General features: G+C 48.8%; 1 protein-coding gene across 1 annotated transcript in view; it reads right to left on the bottom strand.

The window, feature by feature from the left end:
• The window catches only part of TEKT5 (tektin 5), a gene marked incomplete at both ends in the record, with an annotated part of 38,381 nt that extends 19,435 nt beyond the window's left edge, over positions 1–18,946 (bottom strand). The window contains 5 exons of the mRNA XM_082856795.1: positions 4,874–5,096; positions 8,916–9,059; positions 14,654–14,724; positions 15,377–15,460; positions 18,371–18,946. Coding sequence (XP_082712921.1) covers positions 4,874–5,096; positions 8,916–9,059; positions 14,654–14,724; positions 15,377–15,460; positions 18,371–18,946 — 1,098 coding nt within the window. The remainder of the gene's footprint in view (positions 1–4,873; positions 5,097–8,915; positions 9,060–14,653; positions 14,725–15,376; positions 15,461–18,370) is intronic.
• Positions 18,947–23,001: the final 4,055 nt, after the last annotated feature.

The following is a 23,001-nucleotide window of genomic DNA, read 5'->3' as shown; positions in this document are numbered from 1 at the left end:
GGGCGGAAGCAGAGGAGGGAATGGGGAGTGAGGAGATTCCGAAAGTAGAACGAACAGGATTTGCTGGTGGAGGGGATGTGAGGTGGTAGAGAAAGAGGAGCATCTAAGTGGACTCCAGAATTTGGGATTGAGCCCCTGGAAGCTTGTGGAAGCATCTGGAAGTGAGAGCCACCAACTGAGATGGTTGGAGCTCCAGGTGGAGGAGGCAGTAGGGTGAAAGTTGGCTCCTGTTTGCTACAAGAAAGCCTACAGCTTGCAGGGGGCGGTGTGCTGTTGAGAGGAAGCAGAGAAATCCGACGCATCTCTCCGACAGCCCAGTCGAGGCCGCGCTTCTGGCTTATCCTCCCCAGCTCCTAAGGTCAATTGCCCCGACCACATTAATAACCAAGATGGAAAAATGAGATTTTGATTCAAGGGCATGCATCCGGAAGGGGCGGCAGAAATCCCAGAGGGGTGTTTGCATCTGCGAAGTCGGGCGGGGAAGATCTATGGGATGGGCCGAGCGGGCCTGATCCCTCGAGGGAGGAATGGCTGGGCTTGGCTGGGAAGCTTGGAAGCAAAATGCAATTAGAGAAAATCTGGTTAGAATTGGACGACTGTGGCTTGCCTTTTGGAAGGATTTGGTTCCCCCAATATTTTGAGTTTGGGAGAGAGAGGCAGGAAGAAGGAAGGAAAGAAGAGAAGGAGACAGCTTCTTTGTCAAAGCCAACTCGCTTTACAACCTGCACTCTGCCTTACCTCCCACCGGTGGTATTGGCAACTTCCTGAGGCTGTTCAACGTGCATATGCTCTGGCCCAACCCCAGACCTGCTCAATCAGAATCTGCATTTCGATGCAGTCTCCAGGTAACATGGGTGACTACTGCACACAAAGTAATACCTGAGATGCACAGGTCCACTTTGCTCTTCTCCAACAGTCAGGTTTTCACCTACCATCCTTACCATTATGGCCATATCCCCTCACATACACCATACACCACTTGTGACATGATTCACAATCTTCTCAAGGCAACTGGCTTTTTAAAAAACAAAAATACAAACCTTAAATGCATTTGTTTAAAAATAAAACTATATCACTATTATCAGTGGAAAATCAGCATCATTTGCCATAATGGAAATAACCATAAAAATGCACGAACAAGATGAAAGTAAAACCATGTGACTGAAACTCTGGCTGGATACAGCTGCCTGCCCAAAGCTCTCAGCCCGAGGCCGGCGCTCTCTGTTTAAAACGGAGATCAGACGGGGTTAAAGAGGTGAGGAAGGCCGTCTAGTATCCGATCAAGACTCTCCTCTCGAGAGCATCACAAGGATTGAAAAAGGACTGAAGAAGGAATAACTTTCTCACTGTGTGATTCGGTGATATTAACGCTGCGTCCGTGTAACACACCTACCGGCATTTCCCCTGCTGGGGCCTCGTTCCCACAAGTGTAGAATAAGCGCTATGCTGTAGCAGCGTCCCTGCCCCCATGCCCCCTCCCCCCAGGTCCTTGCACCTTGCCCTCCACATTGAGTCTTCCACTGAAAGGCACCTTGGACTGGGCAATTGGATGCAGGTACTTACGCTTATCTGGAGACACGCCCCTCCCCCACCTCCCACCCTGCACTGGGCCCCTGGTTCTCAGGAGCCACCCACTCTGTGGCTATCAACTGACTCAGCCCAAAGAGGTCACCAGCCCTTCTTTAAGCAGTGGTCAGTATGACTGGTTGATACCCCAAGGCCCCAAAGTGTGAGGACCCAGGACAAGTTACAAGGCTTGGGGTATGGCCTTGGGGATAGAACCCCAGGATCATGGTGAACATGACCAAGACAGCCCTAAACCACTGGGGCATTCAAAGTCTGCATGGGGAACTGTGGAGACCTGGCCTTCCAAAGTGGATTCCTATGACCACCTGGGCAATAATTGCTTTGCAGCACAGGTAGGGATGGGGGCCTAGAATTTTCCAGAAATGCCTCTTGCCAAGGGGAATCAGGCCAAGCTCAACAATTAACAGCTGAAATTTTAAAGAGAGCATTCAAGTCCTCCGGCTAAAGCAAACTGTTGAAAGGTGAAATGGTTGCTATATATTTATTTTCATTATATCAACTCTTTCCTTTACTATCTTAGAAAAACACTATGTGAGATGGTCACCAATCAGAAGACAAGTGAAATGTCAGTTGTGTCATGTTGGGGTCTGGCGTATTTCAAATGGGTGCTCACTTACTTGCAAAGCAGCTGGTTATTAAATAATGACTTTTAATAAAAATCCACGTGGTAGAAAAAACTCTGTGATCAGCAGTGATGGAGCTGCTAGTAATAATTCCAAACTTCCGTGGAGAAATGTGGATGGGAAAAGGGTATGCACCCCACCCCACCCAGAAGATCCGTTTTCTCTCCATCAATAATATTAATACTTACATTTACCTTTTACCGAGTGTTTACTGTGTGCCAAGCACTAACAGCTCCACAGAGATCAACTCACTAATCCTTACACTATCATCACCAAGTAGGAATTCTTACTCCTTGTTTCACAGATGAGAAACCAGCCACCAAGTCCCACCAAAGGACTTGCAAAAGAGTTCCCAAGTCACCTCCAGGCCTCAGACTCATGTGGTAAAACTTGACAATGAACTGTATTTGATCCACTATAGAAAATGCCTCATTAAAAGAAAACACTTGCGCAACAGCCAAAAGGCGAAAGCAATCCAGGCGTCCATGGAGGAATGAACGGATACACGGCATATACATCCATGGAATATCGTTCATCCTTACAAAGGAAGGACATTCTGATGCAATCTACAACATGGGTGAACCTTAAAGACATTGTGCTAAGTAAAATAAGCCAGACACAAAAGGACAAATACTGTATGGTGCCACTTACATGAGGTACCTAGGCAATTCATAGAGACAGAAAGTAGAACTGGTGGTTGCCAGGGGAGAGGGGAATGGGGAGTCATTGTTTAATGAGTACAAAGTTTAAACACAGGGTTCTTGTCACTTTGGGAAGATGAAAAATTGTTCTAGAGATGGATGGTGTTGAAATCTGCGCCACATGTGAAGATACATAACACAGAACTCTACACTTAATAATGGTTGCTATGGACTGAATGTCTGTGTTCCCCCAAATTCAGATACTGACACCCAATCCCCATTGTGTGAGTAGTAGGAGGTGGGGGTCTATGGGAGGTGATGAGGTCATCAGCTCATCAATGGGATTGGTGCCCTTATGAAAGAGAGATCCCGCACCTCTCTGCCGTGTGAGGACACAGGGGGAGGACAGCATCCATGAACCAAGAAGTGGGTTCTCACCAGACACCACATCTCCCAGTACCTCGATCCTGGACTTCCCAGTCCTCAGAAGTGTGAGAAATAAATTTCTGTTGTTTATAAGTCACCCAGTCTATGGTATTTTTGTTATAGCCGTGCAAACAGAGTAAGAAATGGCAAATGTTTTGTTATGTATAGTTTATCACAATAATAGAATGATTTTTCAAGGAAAGGAAGAAAGAAAGAAGGAAGGAAGGAAAGGGAAGGAGGGAAGGGAAGGGAGGAAAGGATGGAAGGAAGGAAAGGAAGGGAGGAAGGGAGGGAGGGAGAGAGAGAGAGAGAAAGGAAGGAGGGAAGGAAGGAAGGAGGGAAGGAAGGAAGGAAGGAGGGAAGGAAGAAAGAAAGAATCCGCAGGAGGTCCCTGTGCCTGCTCCTTCCTCCAGCCTCATCCCACATTCATCCTCTTGGGAGCACTCGCCCCACCCCATCCTTTGGCTGCCTAACTCCTTATCCTCTGCTCTTAATGTCAATGTCACCTGCCTGTCCGATCTACCTGGTGTAAGAACTCCAGGAGAATCTCTGGCGAATCTCCTTGCTTCCTCTCATTACCACTTATCATAACCTTGCAATTATTTTAGAGAAACTTGTTTTATCTGTCTCTCCATACCCCAGGCCAAAGGGTGGCCTATGTGGGTGGGCTTAGACTGCCCCTGTAATTTCCATTAAACCCTGCCTGCAGCCCACAAAACCTCCCCAAATATATATACAGTAAAAAGGGGTACTGTTTTGCAAGTTCAGGTTCAAGACTAGTCCCCTGTCTCCCCACCCCCTTCCCACCAGATTGTCATCCCTAAGTCCTTCCTGTGTACCAATTGTGCAGCCACCACTGCTCCCTGACCAGAATATAAATCCCCTGAGGACAGGCACCAGGGGACTGTTTGTGTGACTCCTCTTTTCATTCCAGTCCCTAGCACAGCATCTGGCACCCAGTAGGTGCTCTAAATTGAGCAGAGTATAAATTCCATGCAGAGAGGACTCCCCCAGGGGTGAGAAACAGCATGACGTGTTCAAATACAGGAGCAGGAAAAGGGCATGTCAGTGTGGTAACAGCAGGAGATGGTGGCAGGATTAGGCTGTCCTTCCCGCTCCTCAAATTCAAAAAGCACCCCACCCCTCCTGACGCTCTTGAAGCCTTTGAAGGTCAAGAGGTTACATTTCCAAAGATGCTGATGTGGGCGCAAAAGACCTGCTCAGACCCGTTTCCTGGGGCTCTGATACTGGCACCCACCCTCGTTGGTCACGCTTGGCCACATGCGCTCAGATGGAGAAAAGAGACCTGGGGGCCATCGGCAACACCTTTGGGTGTTGCTGTGACAGCCAGGCCAAGCTCCAAGCTCCATCATCCAGTGAGCAAGGAAGATTCACACCCAAGATGCTGGAATCCCCCAAAGGAAGCTCACAGCCTCTGCCCCCTTTTGGGTGGACAGGCTCATAGACCGTGGGTTGCTGGGACCATTTCAGCAGCAGCAGTGGGGCGGGCAGCTTGACCAGAAGCTGCTGAGACCCAAGGGCGAGGGCCGGGGGCCTGGCATCATGGACGGTGGTCCGCACAGGCATCTCGCTTACCTTAGCCAGCTGCATCTGCAGCTTGTTCTTCACATCTGTCACCTCGGCGATGCGGGCATTGAAGGCCAGATTGGTGTTGGTAAACTGCTTCCACATCTGATCCAACAGCACATCGAAGAGGTTCTGGGCCTCCTCCCGCAGCTGGACAGAGTTGGCCTGCATGTTCTGCGAGTGCCTGATATTGTCGTTACTGAACTTGGCCCATGTCTCGGGAACGGAGATCCTGCAAGAGGCACGAGAGAGAACTTACCAGGCGAGGAGTCGGAGGTCTCCAGCAGGCTTGGAGATCGCTGAATCCGGGGTTTCCCAACCTTGGCACTTCTGACATTGGGGTCAGGATAATTCTCTGTTGGAGGGGGCTGTCCTGTGCACTGTAGGATGTTTAACAGCATCCCTGGCCTCTACCCACTAGATGCAAGTAGTAACGCTTCTCCAGTTGTGACAATCAAAAAAGTCTCTAGACGTTACCAAATGTCCCTTGGGGGAGGGGGCACAATTGCCCCCAGTTGAGAGCCACTGAGCTGACCCAAACACCTCATTTACAGATGAGGCAACTGCAGACTAGCTGGTTTCCCGAAAGGGCACTTGGTGAGTTGTAGGAGAGGAGAGATTCCCCCAAAGAGCTTTTTTCTCTAACACTCCCTCCACCATCACCAAAAACAGAGAGACAGGCCAAGAAGCGGGCATCGGGCATGATTCAGGGATGAGTCTGTGGCCATGCTACTTGCACTGACTTATTCATTCAACAAATGTTCTTTGAACACCTACCACATGCCAAGCCTTGTTCTAGGCACTTGGGATAGAGTGGGCAACATCCCTGTCCTCATAGTGATAAATTTCCGAGGGAGGCGGGAGAGATAGACAATAAATAAAGAAGATGTTCACACATTGTGTTATGTTCTATGAAAGAATATAGAAGCAGGATGATGGAAGAGAGACAAATGGAGTGGGTCATTACGTGTCAGTCAGGGCCATAAAAGGAAATGGAATTTATTCTCCGATAGCGCCGAGGCGCTCATAGACTAGCAAATGCACGAAGTTGTCACCACCCCAGGTGTGAAAGGCAAGAGAGGGAGCCATGTAGAATAAATCCCCAACATCTTTCTCCTCCATCTCATGTTGGTGACCCTCCTATTGGCTGAACCCAACTGGGAACCAGATGGCAAAGACCCAGGAGAGGCAGTCTGTAGAGGGCAGGCTCCTCTATAGGACTCACAACAAGGCAGCTAGAGAATGGATCTGGGAGGACAAATGGAGCTCAGGCTATATTGGAAAGGGCAAACTAGGGAAAGGGCAGACTGGGAAGGCTTCTTGGAGGCAGTGACACATAAGGGCTTCAGTTTAGGGAACAGAAAGTTCTTCCTGGCCGAGTATGTAAATTCAGGCAATAAGCAATGAACTATTGTACAGGAGTTTTCTCCTCTGGGAACCTTTTGAGAAACAGAGACACATGCTTCTTTGAGCTGACTTCAGTCTCCGGATAAACCAGATTAGATAACTTTTCAAGGTCTTTTCTAGCCGGGAAGTCTCCAGTTCTTAAAATAAAGCAGATTTTTATTCTCAGGCAGTAGGAAAAAAAGAGATTCAATCATCTGAAATAGAAGTCTCTTTCAGGACATTTTAAAGCACACTTAGATTACATAGTGAATAGAAATATTTTTAAAAACATACAAAATGTGGTTGTTTTGTCTGGCTTTTGCAGGAGTTAAAATCAGGCCTCTGGAGAGGCCTTGGGCTCCTAAAGATGTGAGAGGGCACTGAGTCTGATCCAGAGCGTCCATCCAACGAAGACCCGAGGCTCAGGGAGGCGAAGTGTCTTCTTTTCCAAGGTCACACGGCTACTCACCATCAATAGAGGAATGAGGAGGCAACAAGGACAGCAGAGAGTGACCTGCAGATTTATTCCGAGGGTACCTCCCTCTGCTCAATGGGACACTGTCAGTGGCAAGGGCAGCAGCCGCTAAGCCCTCCCCTGGAGCAGACAGCTGAGCTCCCCAGGGAAAACAACCCGCTTAATCACACTCTCCCTGGGGGAATTTGCCGAGGCAGCCTGTCTCCTCCCAGGTGATGTGCTTCAGTAGGGGGAACGTGCTTTCTGGAGCCTGTGTACTCTAAAAACATAGGACCCAGCAGGCTTTGCTGGGGAGGCAGGAAGGCGCTAGGGTAAAACAAAGGCCCAGCGTCCAACGTGGGCTCAGACTGTGGCTCTGCCACTCGCTGTGTGAGCTTGGACCAGTCACTGCACCTCTCTGAGTCTTAGTCTCCTCTGTAAAATGGGGATAAAAATGGTACCTACCCCCAGGGTTTTTGACCAACTGTGAAACCCCTATCACGGCACCTGACAATAGTAAGCACTTGATAAATGTTTATTATTCACGAGACCGTGGAAGCGCTCAGCACAGGGCTCAACCTATAGCAAACAGCAGGTAAAAGGCATCAGCTCGCATCTTCATCTTCATCATCAGTGGTTAATCCGTGACAATGAGACCTTCGGTGAACAGAGATACGGCAGCACAGAGCCTCCAAACGTCCTGTTGCCTGCCCAGACATGGCCCCGCTTTAAGAAAACCTCACATACAAAGCCCTGAGCTAGTACATCTGGGGAGCAATTAGTCACAAATGGCAGCTCTGGCTTTCCAGCTGGAGTCGCTGGATGGAGGACTTTAAACAGCAGACCCCTCCTGGGCACGGAAATCAGAGTCTCTGCCAGCCAGCCTGGCTGCCCAGCTTTCAGGGAGGCATCTGTTTGGGAAGGGAAACTTCCAGACTCCCTGTCCAGGTGGGCAGCCGTGGCTGAGAGGACTAGGCCCCCTGGAGGTCTTGTTCACTTTGCCAGCGCCGTGGGCAGTCAACCTTGTCAGGAGGAGGAGAAGGGTCCCCAGGAGCTGTCATCGCAGGAAACCCCAAAGGGTCCTTTCAACACCTGCATATTTACTACGATCCAGAAAGCGACCCTGGTGTGGGCCAAGAAGACCTTCCCTTTCCTTCTCTCCTTTCCCTCCCTTCCCCCTTTCATTCATTCTTTCATTCAACAAATATTTATTGCACACCTACTATGTACCAAGCACAATGCTATGTGCTAGAGATTTTTTTAAAAAGGACCAAGACAGACCCCTCCCTCTGCATGTACCCAGAGCCTCTCTCTCCAGCCCTCATCATCCCAGACCTCGGACTGCCGATGGGGAAAGCACGCCTTCGTTCTGCACGCAATTCCGCGATGCTAGGACGTGTCCATGGCAGTGTCAGGCAGACAGGAGACGCCACCCTTATAGCTGTTGTGACGAGAAAATGAGGTCACACAGCAAGCACTCGATAAATGTTAGCCGTCGTCATTCCCCGACACGAGGCTCTGTGCCTAGCACTTCACACGCCCACCTTTCCACACTCACAGCAACTCTGGGAGGTGGGTGCTATTTTTATCCCAGTGGTAGAGGTGATGAAACGGAGCCCAGAGAAATTAAATCCTTTGTCCCGAGGGTTAATGTGGAGGCTGGATTTGAAGCCAGACAGCCTGGCTCCAGAATCCACTCTTAAGCCACTGCCAGCATGGGCAGGCATCAGTTGGCTCTCCCAGCCAAACTTGAATTCCTCCTCCTTCTGGAAATTCCTCTTGGAATTTGTTTGGTGGACTTGCCAATCCAGGTGTCTCAGCAGCAGCAGCTGTGGGACCCTCACGAGCCAATATCTTGCCCTCTCTTGCTGGAATTGGGATCTTGGGTGAAGTGGGGCAAACGTGGAAAGACAGTGGCGCTCCAACAACAAGGCCGATTAGCTCTCTCTCACTGGCTCCTTCAGGCTGCCAGAACCTCCCCTCCAGCCTTCCCCTGGAGCCAGTGGCTGCCCAACAGCCTTCCAGTAAATTCCATCTTAAGTGAGCCAGAATCGGATTCTGTAGCTTGCAACTCAGGATCCCCACTCAACCACACAGCCTCACACTCGACTGGTGCGCGATGCCCCTTTACGTTTCCTTAGCAGGCTCAGACCCAGAAACCCCTGCTGTCCTCGGGCACGGCCAGGTGAAGACTGACAGCCCGGTACTTACGTGCAATCAATTTTCTCCACGCCGTGGAAGAAGCTGATGCAATCTGATGTGTTCCGTAGGTTAAGGCACTTCTCATCGATGAACTCGGCTGAGTTTTTGTCCTCGAGGTCCCTCTCCATGACATGCTGAGCATCCCGGTTATCCCTGTGGGGGCAAGGACATGTCCCTAAACTGCACTCACCCAGCGTACCTCACCCAAGGTCACAGGGGAGGTCGGTGCAGAGCCACTGCTGGAAGCCAAGTCTCTGGACCCCCAGGAGGGTGCTCTGTCCACCCCCAGTGGCTTCCAGCCCTCTTCCCGCCTTGATGCCTCCCCGCACACCCAGGGCCTCCCTGCACTACCCCACCCTCCCCCTAATCCAAGCAGACCTGTTGTCACTTAGAAAACATTTACTGTAAAGGGTCAGATACTACATATTTTAGGGTTTGTGGGTCATATGGTCTCTCTTGCAACTACTCAACTACGTAGGAAAACAGGCATAGATAATGTGTAAATGAATGGTTGTGGCTGTGTTCCAATAAAACTTTATTTACAAAAACAGGTGGTGGGCCAGATTTGGCTCTCCAGCTGTAGTTTGCTGACCTAATATAGAAGATATGAATTCACACTTTGGACAAAGCCAGGTTTCAATTTAAATTAGTTCACAAATCCTTGTGTCTGATGCTATGCCAGGCACAGAGGGAAGACATGAATAAGCCTCAGTCACTACCTTCAAGTGGCTCACGGATTTGTGTAAATAAATACCATAAAAAATAAAGAAAGAATGAAAAGAGCAACAGTGCAGGTTCAAAAAGGATACACAGTAACACAGAGGAGGAAGCCATTAACTCTGGGTGAGGGGTGGTCAGGGAAGGCTTCCCCAGAAAGTGTCTGAGCTGGGTTTTCATAACAATAGGAGCAGATATTATGGACAAAGTTGGGTTGGGGGGATGAGAATTCCAAGCTGAGGATACCACAGAGAAGCTAGAGACATCCAGGTATTTAGGGACCCATAAGCAGCTCAAAAGGCTGGCAGAATCAGGGACTGGGTGGAGTCAGGGAGTGGGTGGAGTCATGGACTGGGCAGGGTCAGGAATTGGGTAGATTCAGGGACTGGGCAGAGTCATGGCCTGGGCAGGGTCAAGGAGTGGGCGGAGTCAGGGAGTGGGTGGAGTCTGGGACTGAGCCAGGTGAGGAGAATACAATTGGGTGGGGCCAGGACTTGAGCCTGAAGGGCTGGTATCTTGGCTGAGAAGTTTAGACTTAAATGTCACTGTGTGCCAAGACTCCAGACATTGGAGACCCACTTTCATGATTCTTGCCATATTCCCAAAGTACCTGTACTATTATTTACCTGCTAATTTTCTTTTTTCAATCATAAATAAATAAAATACATAAATAAATGCATTTTTAATTCAAAAGGAGTCATGTACCACAATGCTCATTGCAGCTCTATTTACAATAGCCAGGACATGGAAGCAACCTAAGTGTCCATCGACAGATGAATGGATAAAGAAGATGTGGCACATATATACAATAGAATATTACTCAGACATAAAAAGAAACAAAATTGAGTTATTTGTAGTGAGGTGGATGGACCTAGAGTCTATTATACAGAGTGAAGCAAGTCAGAAAGAGAAAAACAAATACCGTATGCTAACACATATATATGGAATCTAAACAAAAAAAATGGTTCTGAAGAATCTAGGGACAAGACAGGAATAAAGACACAGACGTAAAGAATGGACTTGAGGGCATGGGGAGGGGAAAGGGTAAGCTGGGACGAAGTGAGAGAGTGGCGTGGACATATATACACTACCAAATGTAAAATAACTAGTGGGAAGCAGCCACATAGCACAGGGAGATCAGCTCAGTGCTTTGTGACCACCTAGAGGGGTGGGATAGGGAGGGTGAGAGGGAGACGCAAGAGGGAGGAGATATGGGAACATATGTATATGTATGGCTGATTCACTTTGTTATAAAGCAGAAACTAACACACCATTGTAAAGCAATTATACTCCAATAAAGATGTTTAAAAAATAAATAAATAAATGTATTTCAAAAGGAAAAATCTACATCACTGTCTTTAAAAGAAAACCAGTAACTGTTTCCAAACCTAAATGCAAAGTAAACACTAACAGAATGCTAGCTAGAATCTGTTGTCTCCAGTAGGTTCTAAGCCTGAAACTTTTTCTGTTTCTTTTTTGGTTGAAAAAAGGAAATTAAAGACGCATAAGCATTGATTGGGAGTTCTGCCTTGATGTCTTTTTTTTTTAATTTATTATTTTAAAAAAATTTTTATTGGAGTGTAGATGATTTACAATGTTGTATTAGTTTCTGCTATACAGCAAAGTGAATCAGTTACACATATAGATATATCCACTCTTTTTAAAATTCCTTTCCCATATAGGTCATTACAGAGTATTGAGAAGAGTTCCCTGTGCTATACAGTAGGTCTTTACTAGTTATCTAGTTTATATATAGCACTGTGTATATGTCAGTCCCAATCTCCCAATTTATCCCTCCTTCCCTTTCCCCCTGGTAACCATAAGTTTGTTTTTCATCTGTGATTCTATTTCTGTTTTGTAAATAAGTTCATTTGTACCATTTATTTATTTATATTAGGCTCTGGTTTTTCTCTTACTTTCTTTTTATAAAATTTAAAAATTTTTAAATTTATTTTATTTTTGGCTGCATTGAGTCTTCATTGCTACGCGCGAGCTTTCTCTAGTTGCGGCGAGCGGGGGCTACTCTTCGTTGCAATGTGCAGGCTTCTCATTGCAGGGGCTTCTCTTGTTGCAGAGCATGGGCTATAGGCACGGGGTTTCCATAGTTGTGGCACGCAGGCTCAGTAGTTGTGGTGCTTGGGCTTAGTTGTTCTGCGGCATGTGGGATCTTCCCGGACCAGGGCTCGAACCCGTGTCCCTTGCATTGGCATCTCCCTTCCTCTCCCTGTCTCTGTCCCTCTGTCTCTCTCATCTTTATCTCCTTCTGCCTCCTCTTGCTTGGTTTCTCTCTGTCTCGGGGCCTCAGTGTATGTCTCCCTCTACCTCTCCCCTGCCTGTCTCTATCTTTCTGCCACGTTCTTTTTCTGCTATGGATACTGAAAGCTGGTGAGAGGTTTCAAACAGGCTAAGAACAAAGAAATTAAATCCTCATGCTGGGTCTGCACCCATCAGGATGCACAGAGGGTCATGTTGGAGCAAGGAGAGCCATCCTGGGGCCCTTATGGCCTTTGGAATTGGCAGAGCCGTGGGGAAATGGGGCCCCATCCTGCCTCATGAGGTGGAGTGTGAAGAAAGACCAGAATGTAGAAGAGAAACGTTCCAGAGCATCAGAGGGGAACCTGGGGCCTCAGAATCCCGGGTCAGCTGGTCCAGCCTCCTGGCCCTGGCTAATGAGGCCTGGGGAGGGAGACGACGGCCCCATCTCCCCCAGATGGAGAGCCTGGCCAGTGCCAAGACTCGCCTTGTTGTCAGCCCACAAGGAAAAGCCTGAGCCTGGCTCCTGCCCAGTCAGGAAAGCCTTTTCTGCTTTGCTGGGGCACCTGGTGAGGTGAGGACACAGCTCTGAGCAGATGCAGGCCTCAGGCCTCGCCTAGAAAACCATGAGTCAACAGCCCATCACCTGCCTGGGGCCAGGGCGGCCACCTTAGCAGGTTATCGGCAGAGCTTCCCCAAGGGCAAGGTCACACTGAGTTCTGCCCTGTGGATGAGGCTCTGGCCACTTCCAGGTTAATTAGGCTGCCCCCTCAGCAAGAGCTTCCTCCCTGCAAGATGACAGGTGTCCTCTGAAAAGGGGCCGCCGCCCAAGGTCAAAGGGCCTCTCTCCAGGGTGACTGGGCCTCTGGTCCTGGCAAAGAGGAGAGTCCCTTCTACCCGCTCTCATCCGCTCCCCACCCACACTGCCTCCACTGCTTTCCTCCCAGCCTCTCCTCCTCTCTTTTCCTCTTTCTCTGTGTCTGTCCCTTTCCATCTCTTCGTCTCTCTCACCTCTTGATCTCTCTCTCTGCCTGGCATGTCTGTGAAACTCTCTGTCCCTCTGTCTCTCTACTCATCTCTCTCTGTTTATGGCTTTGGGTCTTTCTCTTTCTGTCTCTTTTTCCCTCTGACATCAGAGTTCACTGTGTGTCTCATTCTGTGTCTCCCAGTCGATGAGACCGTCTTGATCTTTCTACTTTTCCTGCACAAGCAGCGCTCCACCCACCCCAGTTTCAAGATTTCCCTTCTGGAGTCCAGCTCCCCAATTTCAAGTGTGGGCTTTTGTTCACTCTTCCGGCTCAAACTGTCCCATTTCCCAAACCTCAGCCCTCCCGTCACTCTAACACCAAGTTTTGTCACAGCCCCACATCAACCACAAATGGAAAACCATGCTCTTTTGCCAAAAAATAGGTGATTGTAAACATAGGGCAAGAAAAATACAACAAAGGCATTTGCTTGCCCAAAGACCTCCCTTTGTTAAAACGTTCCTGTTTAAGTACAAGTATCGAAGAGTTTTAAGTGGATTAATGTATAGATGAATATTAGGCAAACATAGTCCAAGTGGTAGGTCGGAATGTCAGAAGTCAAGACAGAGGCACATAATGATGGAATTCAAGCGCGCTTTCATCCATTCAACTGTCACCTCAGTCACTGCTGCATTTGCATCTCATTTCCACTTTTCTCCACCTCTGATGTCTCCCTGGGTTTTCCCAACTCATCTGCCCCTGACCACACCCTTAGATCTGCAGGCAGCTTTTCAACACTGTCCTGGACGCTCTTTATTTTCTTTTTACAGGATAATTCTCTCCTACCTCTGCCACCCATTCTTACAGCCTCAGTGGAGTTGAGGGGCTGCTCTGTGTGTGTGTGTGTGTGTGTGTGTGTGTGTGTGTGTGTGTGTGTGTGTGAGGTAGGGGCGACTGCTGTTTCTGGGGAAGAACAAACCAGGGCACCAAGCTCCCGGAGCCTATCTGCAAGCTTCCTTACCCCTTAGCATCCCACGCAAGCTGCCTACATCCTCCACACAGCGGGAAGGGGCAGCCCTGGCCAGGTTGCCAGCCCGTATTGTTAGCTATATCTGAGTAAACAAGAAGGCGAAACCAGCAGAGCAGCCTGCCTGCAAGTGTTAAAGACAAGTGCCCAGCTCAAGGGCCAGGCGGGAAGGCTGCTGCCTCCGGGAGAGCTGGGTGCCAAGGGCTCATCTATGGGTCCCAAGCCCGGTAAAACTCAAGCCTCCCTTTAATTATGGGGGAGCCTCCTGCCTTGTCATGATACCAGTTACATAATCTTCCAAGAACAAAAAGCTGATTCCTTTGAAGACTAAAAGGAACAGTGGCTCAAGGTGTCCACCAGCTCCCCTCTGGAGAGGCCCGGGCCCCTCACCTTGATGTCCAATGCCACCCACTCTCTGCCATGTCCCAAAGTTCAGGACTCGCATGGGGAAGCCACAGGCTAAGAGGAGCCTCAGCAAGGCCAATTTCTTTTGCCAAGGCTCTCACCGCAAACAAGAAGCACCAATGCCGTGCTAACTCATGAAAATCAGTAGTGTGCATCTCAGTAACATCATACTGATAGACAGATCAGCCATGGTGGTAGCACTTACCTCGCTGAAACTGACAAATGCGACAGATCAGGACTTTTTTCTTTTCCTGGAGAGCTGGTTGTTAAAAGCTCGCCAGCACACCACTGATTGAAAGAACCACCTGGAGACGCGGGACCCCTGAAACCTGGGAGACCCAAAACAAACTCCAAGAAAAGGGAGAGTAAGCAGCTCTTACCGCATCTGGATGTCAATCCTCTGAGCTAGTTTTCTCAGCTGCTGTTGGCAACATTTTAGCAAATCTACTTCCTGCAATGAAAGATGTCAGAAAGAGTGAGGCCCCTTAGAAACTCACAGCCTCCTGCCTCCCAGGCCAGTGTTCCACCCCTCACCTCTCACTGCCCACCCTCCATCCCACGAGGTGAAATGTCAGGGTGGGGGTCCATTTCCTGCCTCGACCAGCATGATCCCCGGGCCAGGCACCTGAGGGTCGACTGTGGAAGCTGCACATTCTCTGCCCTGCTGTCCTTTCTTTTTATGTACTTCCAGAGTAAAAGAAAAGGCAGCACCTACTATGCACCAGGGGTTCATTCATAGACCCTTTATTTATCATAAAATATGATACATTCCTATTTTATCATTGAATTAAATAATACATATGAAGTGATACAGTGTGTGGCATATAACAGGTGCTCAATAAACACTGGCTGTTACTTTTGTTATTTATTGGTATTACTATTATGATGCCCATTTTGGAGAGGAAAAGACTGAGGGTCAAATGACCTCCTTTCTCACTGTTTCTAAATTGCAACCTAGGCCCCCACCCACGCTTTCTGAGCCCTAATTTTGCATGGGGTGACACGTGTGTCTTCTGCTCCTGACAGGCAGCTCAGAAACCTCTCTGACCAGCTGGGTTTCCCTCCTCCCTCAGGCGGCTGGCCAGACCCAGGGGGCATCTTACCCGGATAAGATTTTTCTCCACGTTGTCATGGACCAAGTCAATCCCGATCCTTTTCTCTCGCTGGTACAGACACTCCAGGGCCACCTGTAGGAGGCGTAGGGAATCATGTATTCTCCCTGCAGCTGTAGGTAGACCGTGAGCAGAATTGACTCACATCTACCTTTGCCATGGTCTGTTTCATTCCTGGGAAACCTGGATGCTTCATGTGGTCCCATCACTGTGCGTTTGGATGGGCTTCTGCCCCCCCTTCTCCATCAGTGAGGGCTGTGGGATGCTGAGATGGTAGATGGGTGCAAAATCGGTGCACATCTCAAGCTGGCCATGCTGGTTAAGTCAGTTTGACAAATGTAAAGCGCTTAGAATACTGTCAATAAGAATTACCTGTGAATATATATGAATACCCTTTTTGGAGATCTCTAAATGGGGGAAGAGCTTTGGAAAGTGACATCGGCCAAGTGAGACCCAGGCAACCCTGCCACATGGACCTTATAACCATCATGGAGACATGAACAGAGCAGAACAGAAGCCAGGGGAGTGGCTGCTCGGTGGAGCTCCTGCAGCAGCACACTGTCAAAGAATTGTGATGGGTCACTGGCCTGTCATGTCACGAAGAGCAGCGGCAGTGAGAAGGAGGCAGGGGAGCACGGCATCCGGTGTTGGGATGCAAATGTATCTGGGAACTCAGAAAGGAGGGCGAGCACTTGACGCCACAAGAATTTACTGCCCCCTTCTCTGTGTCACACTGGGGACACTGCAGTGAACTAAACAGTCCCTGCTCTTATGGAGTTCTAACAGAAGAGAGAGAACACACACAAATGAACATAGAAGAAACTCAATCGTTTCTGACTGTGATAAGGGCTGTGATGAAAATAGGGAGCTGTGGGTGGGTGGGGAATAACAAGCAGGGAGGGAGGGAGGACTTCTCCAAGGAGGTGGCAGACCGAGACCTGAATTATGAGAAGCAGCAGAAATGAATGGGAATAATGCACCAGGAAGAGGGAACAGCCAGTGCAAAGGCCCTGGGGTAGGAGGAGCAGCAGACAGGAAGCCATTGGGCCTGTGACAAGGAACTCAGATGTTAACTAGGATGCATTAGGAAGCCATTGAGGGGGTTTTAGCGGGGAGGTGCAGAGATCTAGTTTAATATTTAAAACCATCCCTCTGGCTGCTGTCTGGAGAATGCGTTGGAGGGGCTAGAGGTCAGGAGGCCAGGAAAGAGGCCGTCACCATTGTCCATTGAGAGGCACCTGGAATGAGGTGGTAACCTTGGAGTTGGAGACAAGTGGATGGAAGTGAGATGCCTCTGGTCCCTGTGCCCCCTTGTGGCTGTCACAGGGGGCCACGTGATGGGGCAGAGCTGGGCTTTCCAGACAGGCTGGGGGAGTGAGGAGAGAGTCGGGGAGAGGGGAGGAGCGCTAGATTTCAGATTCTGCTTTGGGTCTCTGAGCAGCAGCCCTGCCCACTGTCCTTCCAGGGGGGAACATGGGGGCATAGGGAAACAGTAGGGACCCCCATCCCATAGTGGTCAGAACCTGTGCCTTGTCTCCAGGGGAAACATGGAGGTAGGGCCTCTCCTACAGAAGCCCCCACGCCAGACACAGAGCAGGCGCGGCTGCAGGAGGTTTGCAGGCAGGGGTTCTGCATTCGCACACGCTCCAGGGAGCAGCAGAACGTCATCTCGTGTGGCCACAATGATCTCCCACAGCAAAGGCAGATAATCCCAGTTCCTCACCCAGTGTCCACTCCAGGACCCAGTGAAAAATGCTCACTTACCCAGACTCCTTTGCACCCAGGGAGCCCACGTGAGTTCTGGCAAATGGGCTAAAAATGGAATCACATAATGGACCTTCTGGAAAATTGATATTCCCTGATAAAAAGGGACAGACACAGTTGGCATTTTGCCCCTTCCCTACCCCATCCTCCTGCCTCGACTGAGAATTTCCAAATGCTCCTGGCAAGCGGGAGTTTGCAATATGAGATCTGAAACGTCCTTGAAAGTAGTAGGACAAAAGCCCCGTGTTAAGGATGGCCAAGCAGACAGGAGCCTGGGTCCCTTCTGGTATCACGTGGAGGGTGCAGCATCCTCCTCTCTTTTCCTCTGGAATTCTCATAACAGAAAATGAAATTCCTATTTGGCTGAGCTCCTGTACTCAGATAGCTGTTTACATGCAGCCTAAAGCTATCCTAACTGCTCCAGGATATGGCTGGAGACTGGGAAACCAAAGTGTGGAGGATGTCCACATTCAGTTATTTATTCAACAAATACTTCTTGAGTGTCTGCTGTGTGCCACACACTGTGCCAGGATGGGAAGACATTCAGAACATTGGTCTAGATGACAGGCAGTCAGCACAGACACTGCTCATTGAGGACCAGCATAGACATACTGGTCCCCCACAGCTGAACAGCAGTTCTTGGTGAAAAAGCAGACAAATCCCTGCCCTCATGGTGCCTATACTCTAGTGTGTAGAGCAAAACAAGAAGTACATTGTACAGTATGTTAGCAGGTCTTAAGGGCTACAGAGAAAAATAGAGCAGTTATTTGAAACACATCTTCTAAAGACCATCACATACACTAACACACAGGCTTGTGATGTCTTTATGAAATCCCTGTGATTTTGATGTAACCCCAAGGAGAAAAGGAAATTCCATTCAGTCTGAGGAACACTGATTGGACTGGGATTATTGTCAATTGACTAAGTTTTATATATATATATAATTTATATAATATATAATAAAATTATATATTATATAATTATATAATAAAATTATATAATTATATAAAATTATATAAAATTATATAATATATAATAAACGTTATATATATTATATAATTTTAGCTTAAAGCTGATTATAGATGATGATGCAGCTCAAACTGAGCTGCACGGCGCCCATCACCTTGATCTTCACTCAAGGGGAGTGTGGGGGGCTGCATTGCAGGCGTGGTATCCCAGCGGCTGTCAGGCCCCCCCCCCCCACCCGCATCCCACACTCACCTGCAGTGGACAGTTCAGTTCCTCGGCCGCGCACTCCAGCCGCCTCTTGACTTCATCCAGGCTGTGGTTCTCGTTCAGAAGCCTCTCCAGCTCATAGCTCAGCTCCGACTTCCAGAAGCCAATGTCCGACAGCCTCTGGCCCAGGTTCCGGCCGGTCCCCTCCTGCATCTGGCGCGTCAGCTGGTCCTTGTTCTGCATGAGCTGCATGGAGTCGCCCATCAGTTGGTTGGCCCACAGCCGAGAGGCCTCGGCCGTGTGTATCTGCAGCTGGTTGGACTGGTCCCAGTCATGGGGCCTGTAGCGACAGAAGAGCGCTGAGCGGACGGCCGGCAGGGTGGTGGGCGGCCGCAGGGCGCTGCGGCACGTGGCTCCCTCGTCCAGGCAGGTCTGGGTGTTGGAGACCTTGCAGAAGAGGCTGGGACTCCATGAGTTCAGGTAGCGGTACCCAGGCAGGTAATAGGGCTGGTAACACCCCTGGCTCACCGGGGCCGACGCAAGCGGGGGCAGCGTGCTGATGCGACAGGCTTTCTTGGGGCCACAGTAACTGGCAGTCTGAGTGGTTCCAAGAAACTCCATCTTCCACCATCAGCTCCGCTAGGGCAAAACTGTGCCTAAGGGGGCCAAGGCACCACAGGAAGGGGAAGGAGCTTCTCTGAGGGATGGGCAGAACCTCTATGACTCGGCACTGTTGTCATAAAGCCTGGGGGGGTGGGGCCTTACTGGACCCCTGCTCACTTGCCCCAGCTGAGGCCATAGCATCACAATCAAAACCCAGGCCAGTGCTTCCCTGGTGGCGCAGTGGTTGAGAGTCCGCCTGCCGATGCAAGGGACACGGGTTCGTGTCCCGGTCCGGGAGAATCCCACATGCTGGGCCCATGAGCCATAGCCGCTGAGCTTGCGCGTCCGGAGCCTGTACTCCGTGGCGGGAGGGGCCGCGGCAGTGAGAGGCCCGTGTACCGCAAAAAGAAAAAATGCTTTGCCAAAAATTTTCGGAGAGCTCGGGGGTTTTTTGGGGGCCTGAGCCACCTGTCTCCTTGCATGGCCCTGCAATAAACCTTTCTCTGCTCCAAACTCCAGCGTTTCCGTTTGTTTGGCCTCACTGTGCATGGGGCACACAAACTTGTGCTAACAGGTGTGGAGAGTAGGGGAGACGCTTGATCAGATCTGCAGATCACTGCCTTGGCCTCCACTCCAACCCGCTTACGAAATGTCAGTCACTGAGTCAGTGACAGCGGTTGAGGGGCTCTCATGGCCAGGAAGGTCGCATGTGAGGAAATCTGCTCAGTGCTCTCCGGGCAGAAGAGGCCTTTCCCTCGAGTGGAATCCCAGCTCCGTCCCCTCTCCCAGCCTGAAAAATGCCCAGGATTGTGCCTCCCTCGGACACTGTGAGAATCAAGTAAACGCAGAACAAGGTACTTAGCACCTAGTGTGTGATCAACAGTTGTTATTGGTGTTACTATTATTATTAGACTACACTTTGCCACATCATTTCATGTAATCCTTTTGCTCACGCCTGGAGGTGGCGTTATTCGAGCCCTCATTTTACAGGGGGGCAAACTGAGGCTCAGAGAGGTGCATTTGTTTGCCCAAGGGCACACAGCTAGTCTTGGGAAATGGCTCAGGTAATGCCGCTTCCCCTGAGGATAAGGAGAGCCAGATAAAAGCCGTAGATGTGCTTTGCAGTGGGGCTGCCAGGGAGCTCAGAGAACATCTCAGTGAAGTCGTTTCTATTTTTCTGCCAACATTTTATTATAAACAATTTTTTTTAAATGCAGTGGTTTTAAAACACTCTAATATGGAAGGTTGTCTTCAAATAAACTCTTGCACAGAAGCAGGGCACGTGACACAGACCCCTAAGTTGCTCTGGCTGGAGGGAGCCAGAGGTGCGGGGGGGTCCCTTCCCCCAAGTCCTTAGGGCTCCACAGAGCACAGTGGGAAGACCGTGATTCAGCCCACCCCCCTCCCCATTTCACAAGAGAAGAGGCACGAAGGTCACCTACCAGGAAGTGGAAAAGCCAGACTCCATGTCCACGTCTTCTGAAGTCACACTAATTACCTAGAGAAACGCTATGATTGTTATGATCATCAAAAAGCGTTCTGTTAAATTTGGAATCATGTAACTAGATTTACTGTGATCACTCTGTAATGCAGATAAATATTGAATTATTAGGTTGTACACCTGAAACTAATATAACATTATATACCAATGTTTCCTGAGAAAAAAGAAAGTGGAATCATGCCGTAGGTGAGTGTGGTGTATTGGTTTCCTATGGCTGCTGTCACAAATCACCACAGAGTTAGTGACTTGACACTACACAGATGTATTCTCTTACAGCTCTCGAGGTCAGAATTCCAAAATGAGCCTCAAGGGACTCAAATCAAGGTGTGAGGAGGGCTGGTTCCTTCTGGAAGCTCCGGGAAGAATCCGATTCCTTGCCCTTTCCAGCTTCCAGAAGCTGCCTGCATCCTTTGGCTTGTGACCTCTGCCCGCATCTTCAAAAGCGGCAGCTAGCATCTTCTCTCCCCCTCCCCCGACCCTCCTGCTTCCTTCTTACAGGACCCTTCTAATCACATCAGACCCACCCAGATAATCCATGGTAATCTCCCCATTGGAGATCCTTAACTTAGTCACACCTGCAAAGGCCCCTTTACCATGTAAGGTAACATATCCACAGGTTCCTGGCATTAGAATACGGACATCTCTGGGCGGGGGGGGGGGGGGGGGGGGGGGGGGGGGGTGCGCTATTATTCTGTCCACCACAGTGAGCAATGTAAAAGAATACTGGGTGATAAGAAAGGCAAACAAAAGTACCGTGCTGTGGATTGTCCAAATGTGAAGACCCAGGGTTAAGGGGGTGAATCAGAGCATCTCCTGAACCATTGCTTTTCCCAAGGTCTTGTTTATTTATGATGCATTTGTTTTAAGTTCTAAAAACAATACTGTGTGTGTCTCACCTGGACTCTAGTCCCCATCTAGTCCTTTCAATCTGCTCCTCTCACACGTGAATGTGTCCACAAATCACCTGAGGACTGCATTAAAATGCATATTCTGATTGAGTAGAGCTGGGGGCAGGGCTGGAGGTGCTGCATTTCCTACAAGCTCCCAGGTGAGGCTGGTCCACAGACCACACCTGGGGTAGTGGGGCCCTGAAATAAGTCCTATGAGGGAAAGGACCTTATTTGCTTTTGCTCATATTTGTACCCATAGCACTTAGAATAATACCTGGAGTATAGTAGGTGCACAATTTGGGTTTGTTAAATGAATTAAAAAATGGATGGATAGGTGGATGGGTGGATGGGTGGATGGCTAGGTGCGTAGATGGATGGATGGATGGATGGATGGATGGATGGATAGATGAAGTGACAAAATTTCAGATGCCATTAAATGAGAAAGGTAAATCCAAAACAGTTGGCCATGGTTCAACCAAAACTCAGCGAAAAGGAATAGTAAAACCTGACAGCTCAGTCCAAAAGACTCAAGGAATCACCTTCTAAAAGTTTAGAAAGTGAAAATACTCAAATACTTTGTGTGTGACTGTTAGGGAACTCCTGAGCAGTGACTTCCAAAGCATGGGGCAGTGGAGTTTTTAGGGTTCATCCATGGTGAAGCAGGTGTCAGTACTTCGTTCCCTTTCATGGCTGAATACTATCCCAATCACATGTCTAGACCACATTTCGTTTAGCCATTCATCCGTTGATGAACATTTGGGTTGTTTCCACTTTTTGGCTATTATGAATAATATTGCTGGGAACATTTCTGTACAAGTTTTTGTGTGGACATAAGTTTTCAATTTTCTTGAATAGTTACCAAAGAGTGGAATTGCTGGGCCCTATGGTAATTCTGTTTTGATTACTGTTGAGTTTTAATAAAATGTAAATCAGCACATTTTATTACTTAGTTTTTAAATAAATATTGTATTATCCATAGAAGTTAATTCAAGGAACTCTCAACTACACAGTCAGCCACCACACACACAGGCTGGGCCACACATGTTTGGTTGGACAGTAAGTTCCTAACGCCTGGGAATCTCTCTTTGGGCTCAGTTAGTGTCTCCAAGCCCTTGGGGTGCTTTGCACCCCTGCATCCAGACAGTAGACTTAGCACACACAAGGTTAGCCGTGATGGGAAAATGAAACCGGAACACGGACTGCTTCCATTCTGTCATTCTATGTGACACTGGGAGTTTTTATTTGTGTCTAGGATGTAAAGCAGTGAAACAGAGTGTGACCTGCAAGGTGTAATATTTTTGTTTGGAACATGGACGTTTTAGTTCATGCATGACATCTTTTACTGAACTCAGTATCTTTAAAATCGAAATGTAATCTTTGTATCTGTCAACTGTATCAAAACTAAGAAAGTAACCAGGAATATAATTATTACTGGGAATATTATTGTATAGAGGAGGAAGGTGTTAAAAAAAAAGTCTGCTCTGGGTGTTGAATATACTACACACGTCACTGGTTAGAGATCCCTCATCCACCACTAAAAGATGTTTTTTCAATCTCTTGTAAAAGAGATTCTTTCAATCTCTTTACGGCTGATGGAAAACTCATTCAATTTCTGAAATCCCTACGGGAAGTGGACTAGGAGATGCTGGGGAGATGGGGGAGAGGGGACCCGACTGACCCCC

The sequence above is a fragment of the Leucopleurus acutus genome, assembly GCF_964270905.1.
Source record: "Leucopleurus acutus genome assembly, chromosome: 16".
Lineage (NCBI taxonomy): Eukaryota > Metazoa > Chordata > Mammalia > Artiodactyla > Delphinidae > Leucopleurus > Leucopleurus acutus.
The sequence above is the reverse complement of the archived record's forward strand: the minus strand, read 5'-3'. Positions and strand labels throughout refer to the sequence as shown.